Here is a 21,839-nt window from a genome sequence, read left to right on the forward strand (position 1 = left end):
ACTCTGAATCTCTTGTGGTCATTGACTTCTGTCAATCTCTAAAAAGAAAAGATCCTTTCTTCACAAATGGGATATTCTGCTGTGAATCTGCCTGGGCCATTGTATGATGGAAAGGCAAATAAACATGATATATTCTCTTCTCTTCTGTGGATGGAAAAAGAAGGGTCATCTCTGGGCACAGAGGACTTTGCAGTGTAATATATATTTCCAAAGGGAAAAGCTTGCAAAATGCAGATGCTGATTCCAGTTCTGACCTTTGAGGCTGGTGCTGGCACTTGCACTGGCACCTGTATTCAGACAAGGGGAAAGCCATGACGTGAAATGATATTTTCCTTCCCTCATCATTACTCAGCATGGCTTGCTTGCTTAGCTCTAAAAAATTCAAGTGTTCAGAGGAACTGCAGTGTTTGGAGTACAGTTTCTTATCAAAAGATGCCTTTCACCCAGAGTCAGAAGATCCACCATGTTCTAATATTGTTTCTGAAGAGGATGGTCTCACTAATTTTTTTCCCCTCTAATGCGTCTCCATAGCTTGCTTATTCATATTGTCTGAATTCCAAAGGGAAATAGTTCTTAAACTTTAATACACCTAAGAATCACCTGAGTGATTCTAAAAATGTAGATCCCTCACTCCCACCACTATACATTGGGGCTGAGGAATCTGCAGTTAATAAGTGGCATGGGGGTTTCTTATTCAGGTGATGGGCAGAACCACCTTGAAAATTACCACTGGACTGTCATGCCAGCTAGCAATTCCTCATCATACATACTGCCTGCATTCTCTGTAAGCAATCCCAGGTCTTGCTTTTAGAACTACACTTGAGCTTGGGTAAATAAACCATTGTCTGACTAATAATTTTTCTGGCTTATACAGATAGCATGGGCAGAGCATGAGCCTGGAAGTCAGAAAGACCTGGACATAGATCTTTGAGCTTTTACTTGTTGTTACTTGGGCCGGCTGCTCAATTTCTCTGAGGCCCTCTTTCCTCAACTGTCAAATGGGAACGATATTGCTCTCCTCACAGAGAGGAAGAGGCTGTGAGGATGGAATAAAATGACTTATGTGAATGCACCTAGCTCAGTGTCTGGCATTTAGTAGATTGATCAATAAATATTACTTTTCCTCCATTCTTAGAGGAACCAGGAATTAACTTAAAAAAAAAAAAAAACACCTCACATATTCTCCACTAGCACTTGGAGAAGATATTGTTAAGGGAAACTATTTTTATTTAAATGCTCAGGCAAATAATTTTGACCTTGATACACATCACTTTAAAAGTCAACAGTTGTTTAGAGATTGTAATGGAAAGTCCCTCCAGAATTCCTTTAGAGAAATCTGAGTTCTGTTGTCAGGACAGATTTCCAAGAGAGATGCCAGCAGGTAGATAAGGAAATGCAGGTGGATCACAACGTTGGTACTTTTACGGGACACTCTCGGGGTCTAGAGCTGAGAATGTGGATCAGGTGTTTAACCTGAGACTACACCTGCCCCTGGTCAAGATCTCACAAGAAGAACCTTGTTTCTCTGAACTAAGTTAGTAATGGATTATTTGGACCGTCTCGTTCAAACTCCTTCCAGGCAAAATGAGAACATTACAGTGTGGTCTGAGAGAAACAATGAACAATTATACTTGCGGTGTACAGCGAGCTCCTTGCTGAAAGGTGCTTTCTAAATCAAGTTTCAACAATATCTGCCCACATCCCCCCACCCCCACCCAACCTAGTTTTACTGTTTGAGAAGAAAATCGTTGGTGTTCTTTGTGTTGGTTGATTAATTTTGAGTTCACTGTTCTTATCCCTTATCACACTCATGTAGGTACTTATGTAATACATTTTTTATGTATCACATGGTTTTTCCTTCTGGGAACCCAAATCAAAAAAGGAATGATAGCAAAAAATGCCTACCTGCTTTCTCTGGCTGGAGAAACTGCAACCTAAAGGAAGACACATGGTAATCTTTAGGCCACAGATGTTGTCTCTCTGCCTTCTGTCTTGGTCTTCTGTAAAAGGGAGGCTCTAAATCCTATTCCCCATGGCAAGGACTTCTGTTCTCCAAAGGCTACACTCTGGAAACTGAGGGAATAAGCCCTAGAAGCCCAATCATATAATTTTAGAGCCCGAAGAGACCTTAGAGATCCTCCCATCCAATCCCCTTCATTTTACAGGAGAGGAAACAAGGCTCAGAGAGAACAACATGGTTACTAATTTATTTTAAAAGTAAAATTAATGCCTGCAGTGTAGTATCAGGAACTGTATGCAGTAAAGGCTCATAATATATTGGCCTCCAACCGGTTAAATGAGCTGCCAAGGTAAGATAGGTAACGACTTTCTGATAGAGAAGACTAGAAACTAGTCACTGTATACTAATAAATGAGGGAACAAACATTTACTGAGCTCCTCTGCTGTGTTCTGAGGAGCTAGGGTTGAAGGAGAAGCACAACTGGGGAGAAATAAATCATGGACTTTAAGAAATGGTCCCCATCTTCAAGGAACTTGTGGTGTACAACAAACACCTCCTGAAAGGTGCTTTCTAAATTGAGAGAAAAACATTACAAAATAGTGACCCAAACAAGATGAATACTTAATTGCTTGAGTATGTGCTCCTGATGAGGTTCTATAGAAGTTTAGGAGGAAGTGGGACATGGAAGGCTCCACAGAGCAACGAGCCCCGTGCCTTCCCCACTGGACTGATAAGGCTGCAACTGTTGTATTTATGGGATACCCTCAAGAAATGGCATGGAGGATGCTCAATTTATGCTTATTGAGTGTGTGGATCTTTTGGTAACAAAGTATGGGGCTGTGTATGCATCCCCATGGTGACCCCTTTTGTAGGAATGCTTTCTGCTCACTGGATCTTTTGCTGTTTTTCTTTCAGTGGCCCACCCTCAGGACCCTCACCACCCCTCAGAGAAGCCCGTCATCCACTGCCATAAATGTGGGGAGCCATGCAAGGGTGAAGTGCTTCGGGTCCAGACCAGACATTTCCACATCAAATGCTTCACCTGCAAAGGTATGGTGCCCCCAGCCCCCTGGCATGGCTCTGTCAGGGCTTGCCTCGGGGTCCACCCATCGGCTCGGCTCCACGCTGGTCACAGGCTGATAAGTGAATGCTCTTCAAAGCCCTGGAATTATTTACCTTTAGTTGGAGATTCAGTTGGACTTGCAGGGACTAAGTTCCCCACCTCAGTGGTGCACAGACCCTTGGGCAGTCACTGAGGTTCCTGATCCTTGGAGGAGGAACTAACATTGTGGAAGAGCAATAAAAACAATTTTATGTATTTCACTTTATCTTATTTCTTTTTCTCTGATGAATGAGAATCTCAGACTGCAAATAACTTCTTACCAACCGCCATTAGTTATAGAAAGATTGGGGATTGGAAAATTTATTGGATTGGAATGCTAAGTCATTGGCTCCTGTGTGTTTATGGGTTTGTGTGTGTGTGTGTGTGTGTATTAAGAAGTGGGAATTAAGCAAGAACACTTGGGAGGTCTCTAAGCAGAGAAATATCTCCACATCCAGGAAGCTACTAATTTGAGGTTTATTTCCACTAACAAGCACCCCTTTTTGGGTTTATAGCTGTTTGCATCTTGGTGGGAAATATGCTGATCTGTTATTCCAGAGCCAGGGCATGGCCGAGTGGGGAAACAAGGAAGAAAAGAGTGGTTTTTGTGTGTGTTTATTTGAGAAATAGGTTACTTGAGCTGAGGACAGGTCTGGGTATCTCTGTACCAAGGAGGATGCAAACAGGTGTTCAAGATGGGGTTCGGGGATGTAGGAGGAGAGAAGGAAGAGGCATGAGACTGACTATGTGATTGTTTTGTACTTTTACTCCATGTCCTGAATGCGGTGACCACCCTCTTGCCTCACAGCCACATTTAATTTTGTCTTCCGTCACAAAGGCTCAGCATTGCCAACCTAAGCTGACATCAAGATGCTCATGACACTCAAATACATTGAAAAAAGACTCTTCTGGAGTTCCCAGCCCCAGTGTAAACTTTTCAGAAGACGGAGCACTAGCTTGTAAATGGGGTGAGAGGATGGAAGGGGAGGGGGGCACCAGCTTAGCTCTCATTAGCATGACACGGGTTACACACTGCTGTAATATTCTGCATTTTATAGAGAGGATCACATACTCCTCCTAAAAAGCCCTATGAATAGGTACTAGAAATCCCCAGCTTTCAGACACCCTAACTTGGTCATCAGGAAATGCCAGGGCCTGAGGTCACTCCCTGGGTGCTCCCTGTGCTGCTACACTGTGTGGCTTGAGTTCTTAGATAACACGTTAGAGAAAAAAATATTTTTTAGTTACTCCTGGTTTAGCTAACTTGGAGTCAGGCATTAGCAGGCATTATATTTTGCTTTAATTTTTGCTCATAAATTTCCTGAGACATGGCTCAATGGGTAGATTCAGTGTGAAAGGAATACAATCCATAAATGATTGCAGCCTTCTATGTATCTTATATTTCTAGTTGAAAGTACAAAATGCTAGTTTCAGTTTTCGACAGTCACTGTTCAACACATCAAGTTATTGGGAAACATATTAATGTATCCCCAATGGGGTGGAAGCTTCTGTGCTTTTTTTCTCTTCTAGTTTAAATCCAAGGACCACTATAAGTTATTTTTGTTGGAAAGCTGTATCATATACTCTGTTTCATGCTGTAATGTGTTCCTGAAAAGTTGAATTTTTGATTAGATTGAATCATATTTTAAGAGCACTTGCTATTTGTAGGGATCATTTTCCAATTTAACAAAACCTTACTAAAATCAAGAGTCATCTGTTCTTGTAAATTTGTATTTGCTCACACAGAAGCTGCCAATGTCTACTCTCTTCTGTCCCCAACTTTCTGGAGTCACCCTTTTCTTTAACATCCGAAGAAAGTAGTTTAAGCTCCCCATAACAGTATGACTGTTGAAAGTCTGTGCCCATTCCCAAGATTCCAGAGCAGTATTGTCCAACAGAAATACAATGCAAGCCACGTATCTAATTCTAAATTTTCTAATAGATACATTAAAAAGGTAAAACGGGATGTGTATAATTAATTTTAATAATATGCTTTAACTCCATATATCCAAAATGTAATTAATATAAAAACTATTGAGACATTTGACATTCTTTTTTTCATACTAACACTTAACAGCACCTCTCAATTTGGACTAGCCTCATTCCAAGCTCTCAGTAGCCCCATGTGGTTAGTGGCTACAATATTGGTCAGTGTAGTTCTAGAGATTCCTAGAGGTTTGCTTTCTTGTGGTCCCCTCTCATTCCAGTGTCCTGCCAATCCCGAATTCTTGGTCTCCCCTTGTGAGCCCCATACTTTTTGAATTGCATCAGCCCACACTGGGCACCACGCCTCTTCCTTCATTTCCCGAAGGACCACTAACATGAGGCAGCTGTGCTCAGCAGACTTTACTGAACGTTTGGGATAATGGAGGAAATTACAGCACAGAATAGACAACATCTGCCCTAATGTTCTCAGGCCATCTCCATCCCAAGAAATTTCTCATTAGCCAGGGCGATTTCTCATACTTATTCAGAACCTCATCTGCTGCCATTTTGGTTGTGCTTCCTCCCTATACAAAGACCCTTTCCTCTCTGTCCCAGGGGCCTCAGTTTCTTCCTTCCTCACTGTCAGAGCAGGACTGTAAATTTCCTTAAGAGCTGCACCTCTTAGAAGTCCATTAGGATGTTTTCCCAGAAGAAACAGCAGTCTTCTGCCTGGGGAATCCTTGCTGCCTCCTCACCCAAGTGAACCAAACCAGCTGATATTAAAACAACAGTTTTGTTTTCTTCCTGTTATATCTGAAGTAGAGTTGTCATGTACATATACTGTGTCAATATCCTGGGACAGAGGATTTGGGGAGGAGCCACATGTCAAAGCAAGTTTGGGCTTTTGGTTAAGAGCCGGCTGAGTGCTTAGGGAGCAGTTTTGGGTTCTGATGTGATTTCAGGGCCAGCCAGAATTCCACCCTCAAATTCCGCCCCCTCTCTCCCTTCTGTACTCTCCTTCACATATATACAATATGTTGCCCAAGACTCTTATATCTTGAATGGGAGCAGAGGTTGCATTTCACAATGAAAGAGAAAGGCCTAAAATGCAAATACTCATGAGAATTAAAAAGCAAGGGTGAACTCTTTCTCTAAGTTTTTAAAGGAGAAGGAAGAAGGACACTGAATATCTTACGCAAGAGCTAGAGAAGTTCATAGGTGAGAAAGGATTGCAGTGAAGGAAATAAAGCATTCACAGCACAAACTTAAACCAGTGTTTAGAATCCATGACTTCATGGTTTTAGTTATAACAGGATCAGGGCTGGTGAGCAGGAATTTTGGTGGGGAGCCCATCTTATTTCCTGAAATGTCTGACATCTCAGGATCTGATGGTCCTGGAGTTCATTATCTATTTAGTAAATGTTACTTGAACACATACTATGTGCAGGATATTATGCTCAGTGCTGAGATAGAAAGGGACAGCATACCATGTCTCACACCCAGAACTCACAGGGTATTTGAAGAACTATAAATAAGCAACATTTATTGTGCTGAGTAATCAATGCTATGATGGAGAGATGAACAGGGCACAAGTTAGAGGTGGAAACAACTTAAGATAGCAGCAGGTGTGATAGAGAATGCGGGACAGATTTAAGAGACACAGGTTGATAAGATTTGTTGACTGTTTGGATGTCAGGAGTGAAGAAGAATGCAAGTTCCAGTTGGATTTTTTGGGTGGATGGAGAGAGTTGCCACTGAAGTACAAGAGCACTTGGTGGGTGGTGTTTGAGAGAGATAAGTTTGATTTGGGATTTATCGAGGTTGAAATACATGTGGTAAATCCAGAATCCAGTAGGCTTAGCATTCAAGAGATAGTGGTCTGTGTTGAGAAGGGTTTAGGAGTCTTTGGCTTCTGGATAATGGCTGAAACTATGATTCTGTGTGCAGTTTCCCTGAGAAAGGGCAAAAGGCCAGCCTCTGAAGGATGTGGAGCCTAACTCCCAGTCATGACTATGGAAAAGGTACCCATTTGATAATGGAAGGAGGAAAGTAGTTTAATTGATAGATGGATTCTATAATTAAATGAAAAGGAGAACCAAAGCTTCTGTGATTCCTTATAATAACCCACTGGGAGTAAAATGCAGCAGAAGGGTTTTGGGTGGAGCATTTCTTTGTCTTCAGTACTCAAAAGCTTTTTTTCATTCTTGCCCATTAGAGGCAAAACACCTCATTAACTTAAAGGCGCTGTTTTTATGTAATCTGTTAATTCTGTGATAATTTTCCAATGATGTGATAGATTTTATTGCATCACTTCATCCACATTGTGGTTGTATTACATGCTCTATGAGAGAATAAGAAATTTGAAAATAAATGAGAGGCATTCATCACAGTTTGGATGCAGTTGTATTGGTGTCTGTGCAGGTTTCTTCTCAAGGTCGAATGACTTCTAATAAGGGGCAAATTATAAATGTCTTGCCTTCTAAGTAGCTCTTTAAAAGTGAATGGTTCCTTATAATTGTTGTTTATCTTGAGCATTTTCCAGAATAATGCTGTAGATCCATTTCTCTACTAGAAAGTTCTGAGAGTTTCTAGAGTATTTAGGAAAGACCAGGAAGGCTGGCCAGAGGATCAAGAGGCTGTCCAGACAAATTTTCATTTGCCTATTGTAGTGTCTGACAGGGTAGGCGCTCGATAAGTAGATGCTGAATGAATGAATGGATTACTGAATAAATGAACCAATAATAAACATATATTACTTTGGAGCTTGAATATTATCAGTAAATGTATCTAATGTCAACAAGATTTATCAAGTGCCTGCTATGATACATGTTCTTAAATGGTCACTAGACAGTAACATTACCTTCGGAAAGGAAAGAGTGTTGAGTAAAGAAATCTGTCGTCGCATACTGAGCTCCACGTCTGCCTGGCGGGTGCCACAGATGAGAGAACTTATGCTGCAGGCTACGCTCATGCAGCTCCTGGTTAAGTTTTTGCTGCTGCTTAGTTTTTCCAGCTGGTTTTGCCCTTCAGCTTTCTCATCTGGGCTTGCATGAGTAGCTGGATATGGTCTACCTTGGGGCTCAAGTCAAGGATTGGTAAAACACCAGAAAAATGGAAGGCAAAATCGCCTAAGAGCTGAGCTTGGTCTTTTGATATTTAGAAAGTCTTAGTCATTCAAAATTTGATTAAAAGGCAGAATTAACCTGGATGCAAGAAAAATAAATGATGCAAAGGTGCTCCCTTCTCATGCAAATGAGCAGCCCCTTTCATGCTGTATTTTGTTTACAAAAGGAAAATCCTGAGTTTTTAATCTTTTGAATTTTGTACCATGTTAAAGTATTACATAGTCAAATAAATATAATTTACTTTTTTTTTTTTTAAATATTTAGGGCTTTTAAATCCAAGCAAGGAACAGCATAAAGACTTACACATTCTCTAAAATAAACTGATGAATAATTTTGACTCTTGCTGGGAGACAGTTACACATGGGTCTCTTATAAGCAGAGGTACTGGCAGCCTTGTTCCTAATTGTGTTTTCAAGGATGTTTACATAGCAAGGCGAGGGAGAAAAAAGAAGAAAAGAAAGGATATTTCAGTAGCCTGTTCAGAACCCTTTAGATAAGGAATATCTGCTCATGGTCCTCATGGTGTGCCTATATAATTCTTTGATTGGGCTTTTTTTCACAACAGCCTCATTAAATGTAGAATTTAGGTATGGAATGCAAAGAGTAGATACAAAAGCTCACATTCTAAGCATACCCTGACTATTAGTATAAAGGCGGGAAAAGTCATGGCATCCAGATGTGTCTTACAACATCTGATAGGGCAGAAGGGATGGTAGAACTGCCTGTTATACAATTTATCTGCATCCACAAGTTCAAAGCTGAAAACTGAAACCAAATGATTAGCAGTGACAAATACCCTGACTCACCTGTAGGGCTTTCACTGTAAATTCTTGGTATGAACAGTAATGTTTGTTTATTAAACAGCTTTTCTTTGAGTGCCTCCTTTGTGCTAAGCACTGGAAATACAATTTAGATACGATCATTGCCTCCGTAGGGATATCAATCAGACACTCAAAGAATCACACCGATAGGGCTTACCAACGGTGATCAGTGCAATAGAGAGGAAATAGAAGGAGCTGTATGAGTGATGTGAGTGTGTAACATGAGAACCTTGGTGTGGGTGTGGTAGAGGAGGTGGTTAGTTAAGCCTCCCCCTCTTCACCCCACCCCTTCAGGATGGGACTTTGAGCTAACATCTAAGGGACAAAAATACAATAACCACTTAATTCCTCCTGATGATAAAGTCATTTAAATAGACTTCATTATTCCAAAGAGCAGATTTGTATTCTTACTAAAAGCCACTTAATTTTTGCATAAATCAACCAGTGAAATGTCCACACTTGATGGCCTTCAAATCTTGACCATATAAAATGTTTATAGAGCATCTATCATCTGTCCATTTACTGTGCTAAGCTAGGGAGGGTTCAAAGATGTGTCTGATACGATACCTATCCCTAAAGAACTTGTGACGTGATAGGAAACAAGGTGCTTATGACAGGTAGCAGGACAGGGACAGGTGAGTGGTCCAGACCCCAGGCTCAGCAAGAGGCAGAGGCTGTGGAGATCACCTGGTGTTCTGCAGTCTGGGGATGCTGCCAAGGAAGGGATGACAAATGGACATAAAGCACTAATGCTCCTAAAACCCAGTTACCTTCCTGGGACTGGACAGGGGGAGAGGGCCAGGTGTGGCCAGGCATAGGGGCTGCCTTATTCAAAGCAGTGGAGGTGAGGGCAGGGGTGTGCCTAGATTGACTCTGACCTTAATTTGTACAAGCTTTCTCCCAGAAAAGAACCATGGTGTTTCTACTGTCATTTCAAAGATGGAATTTTAAACTGTAACTTTAGTAACTAGTCCTCTTAAGAAATGGAACTAGTTTTTTATATGTTATTTATAGCCACATAATTTTGCAGAGACTTCTGAACACTGGTGTCTGTGGAATGTAAAAAAAAAAAAAAAAATCAGATTGTTTAAGCTCTTCTCTCGAGGTAGCATTGGCAGAGATCTGCAGACAGAACTGTGTTTTAATGGATACTGTTGCCACTTAGCGATGTGAGTCTTAGATATGTGTCAGAGGGTGTGGAAAATGATACCTTTTGATAGTTTAAAAAAAAAATCCTTTGCTCCTCTTATCTATAATCATTCCATCAAGAAAGCCCATGAACATCAAGAATTTTTTAAAAACTGTTTATCTAAAACTTAAAAAATTAAATTTCTAACTTTTACTTAAGTCAATGAGTTAGAATATGTTTTTCAAGAATTATTCTTTTTTTAAATATTGGGTTCTGTGAAAGGACTTGGTATAAACATCCCATCTCCAATAGCATTTTCTATTTTAGTCAGCTTACGGTTTGTAAGATGTTTACCAATCAAGACCATCCCATGTAGGATATGTACATTTATTAAGCTCAAGGGTTTTTAATGGAGTAAAATGGATGAAAATTGGGAGTTGGGGTAGTGAATATAAAGATTAAAAGGTTTTCTGTGTTTAGCTAGATTTTGAAAAGTAGAATTGTATTATCTGATTTGTGTGTTCTAAGAACTAACACTTCATATTTATATTTTGCTTCCCAAAATGGAACTTGGGAAGTGGTTAAAATGAAGAATTTGATGTGTGTTTGTTTGTTTCATTCCAATGTACTGTCTGAGACTCAACCTAGATATACAGGTCAAGAAAATGAGGTTTATCACATTGTCCATTTCTAAAAGGATATGTGCTTTCTATCCTGGATAGAAAGGCTGTTTATCCTATCATAAATATTTCCTAATCAAAGATATTGCACAGCCTCCTTAGGAGCCTGCTTTCATTTGCAACCGTCTTTATGGGTATAGTCATAGGCTTACCTAACGCACATCTCTTGGCACATGTAAAAACAAACTTTTTCCCATTTCTCTGATGGAAAAGATCTGATCACTGTTTTCCTTGAAATAACCCTTCATACACTTAAAGGCCACTGTTATCCTGGCTGCTTTCTTCTGCCTTATCTCAATTCCATCTACTTTTTTTTCTAAGTGTTTCTCCCAACCTTTTAATTACTCCTGTACCACCCTGGTACCTACCTCACTCCCATTTCTTTTCCCCTTTCATCAGTGGAGCACTTTACTACTCTCTGTAATCAGGGCCTTATGGGTGTGCTAAACACAAAGCAGAGGATGGGCTGACCCTCGACGTGGCTCAGGTGAACTGAAATTGTCTCTCGAGTTGAATTGTAGCCATTTTCAGTTGCTACAGAAGTTCAGAAAAGTAAGATCCAGAGAATCTGGGCAGAGGGTGGAGGTGGCACCACTCTCTTGGTGCCAGTTATGTATGTTTGGGAGCAAAGCCAGGACTGGCCAGAGTCCTGCTGAAACACCCTTGACCTTAGGCTGTGCTGAAGGAGCTTGGCTGCTCACACTGCCCTGACCCCAGCCCAATGTAAAGCAATATGAAGTAGGGGGAAAAGATGGTATTTTTCCATTTTTCTCAGAATTGGGGAGATATAAAATAGCATAAGAGTGATCTCTACCTTCAATAAGCTTGCATGCCAGAGGAGAAGACAATCACAGTGGCAGAATATGGAGGGTTAAAGGCAACATATATTAAGAGCCAAATATCAACAATTGTTCTGAGTCCAGAGAAGGGGAGCAGAGGCTGTGGGCTTCTTCAGGAGGTAGAATCCAAGTTGGGCCATGGAGGCTGGATGGGGTTGGCATTGGCAAGAGGTGAGGGGAGGTAGTCCGGCCGAGGGAGAGGATGTTTGGAAGATGTGGGGGCCTTATGTGCGAGATCAAAGCATTTGGCAGAGCAGAGCCAGAGAGCCACTTGATAAAAGCAGTGCTTTTCAGATATGAGCTAATTATAATAAGCAAACTCAGAGTTAGAAATTGAACAGAAGGTACCAGGAGATAGATTGGGGATAGAGAATGGGGAGCTGATGCTTAATTGGTAAGGAATTTCTATTTAGGTTGATTGTAAAGGTTTGGAAATGGATGGTGGTGATGGTAGCACATTATGATGAGTGTAATTAACAGCACTGAATTATGTATGCAAGTGTGGTTGAACGGGGAATTTTGGGTCATGTATGTTACTAGAATGAAAGTTAGAAGATAAGACATGGGACTGTATAACACAGTGAACCCTGTTGTAGACTATGGATTAGGGTTACTAGTACAAGTATAAGAATGTTCTTTCATGAACTATAACAAATGTACAACACTAATACAAGATGTTAATAACAGAGTGGTATATGGGAAACAAATACACCTAATGTAAACTGTGGACTCTAGTTATCAGTAATATTGTAATATTCTTTCATCAATTTAACAAAGGTACACACTAATGCAAAATGTCAACAATAGGGGGGTATATGAGAATACTGTATGTTTTACAGGACTTTTCTATAAACCTACAACTTCTCTAAAATAATAATAATAATTTTTTAAAAAACTTTGTGCTTAATGAAAGAAACCAGACAAAATACTACATATTATATGTTCTGTTTATGTAAAATGTAAATATAAATAAATCTATAGAGACAGAAATAGATTAGTATTATGTGGGGCTAGAGAAGGACAGGGACTGAGAAATGACTGCTAAGGGGTATTGGGTTTTCCTTTTTGGCATAATGAAAATGTTCTAAAATTGATTGTGGTGATGAATGTACAACTCTGTGAATATACTAAAAGCCTTCGATTGTACACTTTGGATGGATTGTATGGTATGTGAATATATCTCAATAAAGCTGCTTAAAATTTTTTTTTAATTGAAAAAAGAAAGTAGTGCTTTAGTCATAAGAACTTGGAGGTGTGCAGGGTAGATTGGATGGGGAGAAGCTAGAGAAAAAGACCCATTAGGAGGCTTAATAGACCCCATTCTAACTGCTTTTTGTGTTGCTGGTAAAAATGGTGATCCTATTGTGTCTATATCAGTTTTCTGTAGGGTCATTCTTACAGACACATGTAATTAGCACTCAGGCTGTCTTCTTAGTGCCCAGAAGTTCATAAAGGTCCTGCAGCTCTTTCTGGGGGACATAAACGGGGACAGGGATAGGAAAGGATGTAGGCCTTAGTAAAATTTACCTGTGGACCCCTGATTGGCATATGTGGTCTTCTTTGAGGCATAAGTACCTCTCTGAGGTAAGCAAGAGCCTATTAAGCATAGTCAGCCCTTTCTTGTGCAAAATTTCACCCCTTATACCATTTTAAACATAACGTTTAAAACCTGAAAGTTCTGATTTTTAAAGTCATCAGTGCTATTTTAGCAGATTTTAATAGTTGTGTTTGTGTACTGGCCACAGCACAGAAAGCAAGAAAACTAGTCTGTAGAGTGAAAGATACTGCTCTTGATAAGATCTCTGTTACTTGACATGCTTGAACTGGTTATAATTAATATTGTTTGCATTTGAAGTTCCACAACAAATGCTAAAGACAAACTTACTGTGTGGTTAAAAAGATTTTGTTAGTAAATTGAGGTTCCAAGATGATCCCCTTCCAAACAAGGCTCTTTACTTATATTATAAATTCAGCTTCCAAATTAAATATAAACTCTCAAATGGTTTGCTTTGGGGGCCTGTTTTATCATCTGGTTGAGTGTCTAATTATCTTCTTTACCAGAACTGATCTTTGATTTTGGTGTGCATTTAGCAGTTAATGTTAAAACGATTTAATATATTTTCTGAGGCTTAGTATTTGCTTCCAGGATGATGCATTAGCATGTAGTTATTTCTGGTGGGAAGCTGCCCCCTCACGTTATTGTTTATAGGTCTCTGTTACACTATTTTGAGCATTGGGTGGGAGCCGCAGTGCGTAGGACTTACAGACACATAAGTACCTTGGTTTTCAGAGCAAAACTTGATCAAATCAAAACCTATACTATAATGGAATTTTTGGTGATTTAGCAAGACAGAATGTCATCGTCTACCTTTGTACTTTCTATGAAGACAGGGTTGAAGGAAATGAATAGAATCACATCTTTGTTGAAATGTAGCCCTTTTAAGATTTAATTGGAGTGGAAGATGGAGAAAGAGGACAGGAAGTGCTTATGGGAGAGTTCTGTACCCTGCATCTTCCCCTAGGATAGCCTGGGAGGGGCAGGGATGGCCCTGTCCCAGGCAGGGTAGAACAGGGTTTTGACCTGGCTTGAGGTTAAAAGTAGCACTTCTGAAACATGTGGCCCTTGTCATCTGGAAATGAGGGGTGTAACCCAGGCCACGGCCACAAGGGGCCACCACATCTCTGGGGCAAGTTCAGAAGGGCTCCTTGTGCTGTGTGAAGGGCGGTCTGGCTGGCTGAGTGACAGACCAGACAACCACTGCCTGCCCTAAAGAAGAGAATAGAAGAGAAGTACCTGCCTAAGGCTGCTGCCCCCCCCCCCATTTAAATTCTTATGTTGCTCAAGACTAAATTGAAAACATTGATCATGTTTGTTTAACATCCCTTCCCTCTCTTACTAGAATGAATTAATTAAAACACAAATGAGAGCAGCAGCACAGCAGAGATATTCCATATACTGATATGAATGAAGAAAATGTCTTTTTGTATTTTACCCCCAAATCCAACTTTGGGCATAGTTTTGCATCACCCAGTATCCTAAATTTTTGGAAATATGACTAGTAGACAGGCAGATGGAATATCACTGAAATGGATTTGTTGGAACCTAACATGCAGCTGTTGTTTCAGAAGGTTGAAGAAATGGTTGTCTGCACAGCCCTGTTCATGCCGCTAAAATACTGCTTTGTTATCACCCTTTTTTGATGCCTCCATATCTTTGTTTTCCTCCTATTCCATGGTATTTTTCCAAAGGGGGGCTGTGCCGGTTTGAAACTGTTACGGACCAAAAAAATGTCATGATCTTTTAACCCAATCTTGGGTGGAGCCTCTTAATGGAATGTTTCCAAGGAGATGTGACTCACTCAACTGTGGGTGATACCTTTGATTAAATTATTTCCATGGAGCTATGGACCCCACCCACTTAGGGTGGGTCTTGATTGGTTTACTGGATTACTTAAGAGAACTCAAGAGCCAACACAGATGCTGGCTGACACTAAGAGATGCTTGAAATGTGGACAGAAGGATGTTTGGAGATGCTAATCTAAGAGATGAAGCCCAGAGTTTGCCCCAGAGAAACTAAGAGAAGACCACTAGACACTTAGAAAGAAACGCTCTGGGAGAAAGAAGCAAGGACACACAGGAGCTGAGAGAGAGGAGCTAAGACAGAAGCCCAGAGACATTTGGGAGGAAGCCATTTTGGAATACAACCTGGGAGCAAAGGACCAGCAGACGCCAGCCACATGTCTTCCCAGTTGACAGAGGTGTTCTGGACACCATCAACTGTTCTTCAGTGAAGGTATCCTCTTGTTGATACCTTAGTTTGGACACTTTCATGGCCTTAGAACTGTAAATTTGTAACATAATAAATTCCCTTTATAAAAGCCAATCCATTTCTGGTATTTTGTGTAATAGCAGCATTAGCAAACTGGAACAGGGGCTGTTCCTTTTAATTTTTAAAAAAATATTTAGGGTTTTGAAATGTGCCTGTTAAGAATTTCACAACTTTTATATAAAATTTTATATAAAATTGCTTGTATGTGCTTATTCCTAATTGTATGGTTTGCAGAGAGTTACTTCAAGAGCATCAAGGCAACAAGGTACATGGCCACGTGTGGGTCTTAGCAGTGACAGCTCAGGCTATGGTTCAGTGGAGCCTTGAGTGGGCATGCTTTAAATAGCTGGTCATCGAGAAGCAATGCAATTAATCTCTTTCACTGGAAGTTCTACTTTTTATGAAAGGAATGTATGCTTTTCCCTGGGTGCATGTTAACTTTCAACTAAAACAAAGACAAATGGAGTACCCAAAGCTAAAAATCTAAATATATCCTACCGAAACTTTTCTTTGCAATCAAGATTTGGTGATAATTTGGATATGAAAGTTTTGCTTTGCGCCATCAATTAAAAGTATTTGCTCAGCTGTTAATATAATACAGACTAAAGGTGTTTTGTTTTATTTTAGTATTCATCTTTGGATATTTTTGGTTAAAAAGAGTAACACCCTTGTCAACATTCAATTTTCTAAAGTTAACTATATGACTCGTACAAATACAGAATCAACAGGGATCAAAGATTTTTCCAACTCATTAATGCAATGTGGGAACCAGCAGGATGGTAAAACTGGTTCAAAGGAGAATTAGGCATTGAAGAAAGAATGTTGGAATAAGATGGCTGAGTTAGATAAAAAAACAAAAAAACTCGTTAGTGGTCTTACAGGATAATAAAACCAGACAGAAATCATTTGCATCTCCTGGACAAAAATCTACAAGTTAACATGTAACTTCACAAACTCTGGGTCTAATAAATAGTAAAGAGATCATGAAACACAGATCCACTCCCTCAGATAATGAAATAATCCTTAGGTCGGCCTGTTAAACAGTGCTCCAACATGACATTGAAAGAACATACAGGCCCTCCCATCACCATTTTTCCAATTTTTGGATAATTTTTCTTAATGCTGCCTTATTATTGAAAGTGAATTGATGCAGAGTTACATGAATTAAAAAGTTAATACTTCTTCATCCTCCTGATGTAACCAATTTAATAATCCTATGTTTATATTAACTTATAATTCTTCATAAAAACATAAGTAGACTTTTAAAAATGGAATTAAAATTAGTTACTCTCTGATATTTTTTCTTTTACTTAACATTATATCATGGACAGCCCTCTGGATTGTAGATATTGATCTAATTCATTCTTTTTAATACCAGTTCCAAAGACTGAACGTACCATTATTGATTCCATCATTGCTCTACTGATGGGGATTCAGGTTGTTTCCAGTTCTTTGTCAGTACAGACACTGTTTCAGTACAGGAGATTGATTCAGAAATCCAAGATCTAAGCAGTGATAGTGAGAAGGCAGAGAAGGGGATGGATCAAAAAAAAAAAAAAATGTTTTAGGGGAAATGGATTGGATTTAGTGGCCAGCTGAAATTTTTGGTTTAAGGGTAGGGGAATGAATGGTGCTGCCATTTCATTGAAAGAGGGAATAGAAGAAGAAGGTTTCCTTTGGAGGGAGGGTGTCAGAGATGCCAGGAGAACAGGGTCTGCTTTTAAAATGTTGGGTTTGAAATAAGCATGCTGTCTGTCCATGCCTAGGAGGCAGCTAAAAATAAGGGTCTGAAGCTCAGGGATGAGGTCACAGGGGCAGTTATTTGAGAATCCTTTGCACAAAGCCATAGTTGAAGCTATGAGACAGATGAGAACCATTCCTGGGGAGACGTAAAAGAAGGAGATGATGTTCTTGGGAGTTACCTGTATTTAAGGGTCTGGTGAAGAGACGGAGGAGTGTCAGAGGAGAGGGAACAGGCAAGAAAAGCTTGAGGAGGCAAAAGAGGGAAGAGCCTGAAATTGTGTTCTAACTGGTCCATTCTTAGGAAATGTAATAATGTGAAGTGTCTTTTAGGGGTTAACAGCATAGACTTTCCTTCTCACTTCTTGGGTGTTCTCCACTTTGTTGTGTCCTCCTTTAACAACCCCTGCCTCTGTGACTCTCTCTTTGAACTCTGGTTGCCTTGTTGTAGAAACCACCAGAAATAATGCTACAGCTTTGCAAGCCAGTGTGGCCCACTGCTTTGAATTTAAGGACTAAGCCAAAGCAAATCTCATAGGGCCATAGTTAGATTGTGGTTTGGCATCTCTCAACAGTGGTTTCAAAGTCATTTTTATAAATAAGACTGTCACAGGTTCACATAAGCTAGGACTTTATTAATAAAGGAGAGTGTCAATTGCACAAAACCATGTGAACTAGAAAGGCTAAACAGAGGTTCTCTGAGGAAGCAAAGAATTTCTAAAACACTTAGAATCAGCTTTGAAACTCTCAACAATCTGTTTTGGCATGAAGATTACCCTGTTGCCACCAGATCTTTTCATAAAGGATCTGTGATTTTTTTTTTTTTAATTAGCCTAGATGATGGGGAGAAAGGGTAAAGGGAATTACTATCGGTCCAAATGAATTATTTTGGCACCTCTCATCACTTTGAGAAAAACCTACGTTTGGAGGAGTGACTGAGTCATCAGAACTGTCACTGAGGAGTGATATCAGTAGGATCTGCCAAATTTGAGACAGGATTCAATTTAATGCAAAAGTTGTGTCCCCAGAATTATATTAGATCCCATGATTTGAGGTTTCTGAAGAAGAATCAAAAGAAGTAATGATGAGGACTCTTACCAGTAAAGTACCTGTAGTCTTTTGGGAAAATAAGATATGTAGGTAGAAACAGGACTGTGTTTCTTGCTGCTGAAGGAATTTGTCAGTGGGGCTAGTCCATATTTGAGTTCTTTAGGCCCACAGGAAATGTTTTGTTAAAAAGAAGCAGGTGGGAGAACAGTGGGGGCAGAAGGAGGCACTGGCAGGTTAGAGGAGACAGCAGGTGGTAAATGAGCTCTTTTCCAGGTAATATGATCAGAGTAGTATTTATAGGGTGGTCATTTTCAGGCAAGATGGACTCAAGCCATAATCTTGGGTTACTTATTATAATTTGCTAAGAAGGAGGTCATAGCTACAGTTTGTTGCTCTAAAGAGAAACTGATGAATCCACAGTGGAAAGCTTGTTTGTCAGTTCTGTGTCACCTTGAATAGCTTGCAATTAGTAAAGACTGCTAACTGAGGGCAGGGAAATCAGATCTTTCTTTGCTCAGTTCTAGTTCATTGTTCATTGAGATGCATTAGTGAGTAAGTGGGAGATAATCAGCAGAACCCTGGTAATGTTCTATTATGTCCTTAGGAAGGTTCTAGTGATTGTGCTTACCTCCTCCCCACCCAGTTGGGTGCCTATTCCAGCTGCTTGAAGGAACAATCGAGAAGAATCCCGGATTCCAGGCCCTTAATTTTACAGCAGTCACCTAATGCTTAGGGATAGAGAGACTTCCAGCTTTGACCTTAGTTTTTTAGTCATTTAGCACTGGAAAATCTTTACTTTTGGGGACTGATTTAGGCTTTGTTTTTGGACAAGTTATTCTGACCTGCTCTGGTCTTGTCCAGACATGTAGACCAGGCCCAAGTCCCTGGCGTTCCAGGGCCTCCTTATATGCACTATCTCTGGAATCTACAGCTGCACAGCTTTGCAAGAGATGCCAAAACCCAGATACAACAAAGCATCCTCTTTTGCATGTACTGAGGTTGTGAAAACCAGTTTTATCTTGGACACATCTCCTTTTCTTTCCTCTTTTGCCTATTCATTTTTATGTGTCACTACAATATATAAGTAATTGACTTGTTTGGTCTGCTGCACAAAGAGAAACATCTGAATTTTTTCATAGCTATGAGAAAGTATTTCCTGAGTGTGAAAAAAAAATGGAAACTGGACATTTCAGCTACTGCTTTTGGGATAGTGGGAATTTATTACTCATCTCAGTAACAATCTTGGCCAAAACCAAGCAGTTGTGTGGGCAGGCAGTGGGCACCTTTCCTAAATAGCACTGCCAAGGGCACCTTTGTTCACATTTGAAACAGTCTTAACCAAGGATATCTTTCCATCAAAGACTGTTTGATCACCTCTGACTCTTAGACATACCACAGAAGCTTTTGAGACCTAGCCAATGGATTTTACTCATATGAGATATTGCATAGCTCCCAAAGGGAGAGGAAAGAAAGGGGAGGGAGGCAAGAGAGCAATCAGAGCCCAACAATAAATAGCTCTTTGTACCAGTTCCCTCCCCCAACCCCAAACCATTGAGCTCATAGAATAAGCAACCAGCATCCAGTAGACAGCAACTGCTGCCCCGCTTCTTGGCAGATGAGGACATGTGAGTTGCTGGTGAGTTCTCCTGATCCAGATGTGAACTTGTCTTTCTACAGTGTGTGGCTGTGACCTGGCCCAAGGGGGCTTCTTCATAAAGAACGGGGAGTATCTCTGCACCCTGGACTACCAGCGGATGTATGGGACACGCTGCCATGGCTGTGGGGAGTTCGTGGAAGGAGAGGTGGTGACTGCTCTGGGCAAGACCTACCATCCCAACTGCTTTGCTTGTACCATCTGCAAGTAAGTGCTTATTTTTCCAAAGCCTATGGCTTACCCCAACAGAGAAATCCCAGGTTCTCCTGACGAAGCTCAGGATGCGACACTTTTATGTTGAGTAGTGATTAAGTCTTAAAATATTCTTTTTCTGATGCATCCATAGGTTTGTTTATCTTCCTACTGTACTAGCAGCTTAGTCAAAAAGTATTTTAGTTGGGAAATTTTATACCTGATGCCCACTATGAAGTAACATGAAGACGTCCTCTCCTCAGGACTTTTAAAATTTGGGGGTGCAAGAATTCAAAATTCTCCTTTAGATTGTTACCAAGCACATTTGTGGAGTTGATTTAAGTGCAGATTACCTGTGTGTGTGTGTGTGTGTGTGTGTGTGTGTGTGTGTGTGTGATAAATACCGACTGTTAGGCAGCAGAGGGGCACCTTAAAGGAGAGATAACAGCTGTGAAAATAAATACTGATGTCAAGAAGCTTGAATTTGTTCTTAAGTAATTGCTTCTGACTCTGAGAATTGTGGGATATTTGGCTTGTGAGTTTTTGTTCCCCAACTGACAGTATCACACATTTGAAAACTGCTGATGAAGATTATTGGCAAATTGGCCAGTTGCAAATAAGCAGGCATAGAGACTGTCATATGTCTGTTAATGGATGACTACTTTTTGCTTTTTAAAAGGCTGTCTGCCTGCTAAACTGGAAAACAAGAAACTTACAGATACATGCAGATAGCAACATTCTTGCAAAGTGTTATTTTTGCAAAGTTTCTATTATGAAAAGAAATTGTTTTTCTGAAAATAAGCTAATACTAATTCATAAGCAGATATTTCTTTTTTACAGCATGTCATATTTCCCCCAGCATATAAAAAATGGGGTACCAGGAACTGAAACGTTCAGCTCACCCATTCCGACGTACAGGACGAGGTCTAATTCAGTACAATTATCACATAGGTCCAGGCGTGGTCCCAGGGAACTGAAAGTGAATGCTTGACCTGTAACCAGTTCTGGGGAGTGGCCTTAAGTTTGAGTAGGAATTCATGGCATTTACAATGTTTCTTCGTGAAGGATTTTCCATTTGGAAATTTACTATTGTGTGCCCTGTTTGGTGACTTGTTGGACCGTCTAATAGGCGGAGGTAAATCACCCTGTTTCACTCTCTGGTTTCCCATAGAACCAGTGCACTCTCTCTTCTTCTCAAAACAAGGCATATTTATTTATTTGGATGACATCCAGCTGGCCAGCTTGGTTAAGCCTGCATTTTAGACGTTTTGGCTGGTGCTCCTCCAAGAAATGATTTTGCACTGGAGGGCAGAGTACAAAAGGAATAACGAAAAGGAATGAAATAGCTGGAATAACCTCGGGGGGTGATGTTTTTCTGTCTCCAGGCGCCCGTTTCCACCAGGCGACCGAGTCACGTTCAATGGGAGGGACTGCCTTTGTCAACTCTGTGCACAGCCGATGTCATCCAGCCCTAAAGAAACCTCCTGCTCCAGCAGTAAGTGCCCCAGCAGCCCTTTGACGTGAATTCCTTGGTAGCTCACAGACAGCTTAGGCAGGTGATTGTAGCTGCTTTCTGTTTTGGAAACTCTTAGTTGGAGCTAGTTCTGTCTGAGGCATTGTCTATTGTAAAATGTGTTACTTGGTGAAGGCTTTCACTAAAACTCATTTAGTGAAAAGCGTCCCCCTTATTTGAAAAACAATCAAAAAAACCAAAACCAAACATAAATAGACTTGGACATCAAACTGTTCATTTGGACAATAAATGAAGCAAAAAGAATTCTAAAACTTTGTT

At 40.3% G+C, this 21,839-nt stretch overlaps 1 protein-coding gene across 9 annotated transcripts in view; it reads left to right on the plus strand.

Moving 5' to 3' along the window:
• ABLIM1 (actin binding LIM protein 1) overlaps positions 1-21,839 on the plus strand; it is a 265,485-nt gene that overhangs the window by 136,669 nt on the left and 106,977 nt on the right. For all 9 annotated transcript variants that reach the window (XM_037804327.1, XM_037804331.1, XM_037804333.1 and 6 more), the window contains 3 exons: positions 2,876-3,010; positions 19,879-20,062; positions 21,433-21,542. In XM_037804327.1, the coding sequence (XP_037660255.1) occupies positions 2,876-3,010; positions 19,879-20,062; positions 21,433-21,542 (429 nt within the window). Of the gene's footprint in view, positions 1-2,875; positions 3,011-19,878; positions 20,063-21,432; positions 21,543-21,839 lie in introns of those variants that run through there.

This window comes from Choloepus didactylus, chromosome 15 (assembly GCF_015220235.1).
Source record: "Choloepus didactylus isolate mChoDid1 chromosome 15, mChoDid1.pri, whole genome shotgun sequence".
Classification (NCBI taxonomy): Eukaryota; Metazoa; Chordata; class Mammalia; order Pilosa; family Megalonychidae; genus Choloepus; species Choloepus didactylus.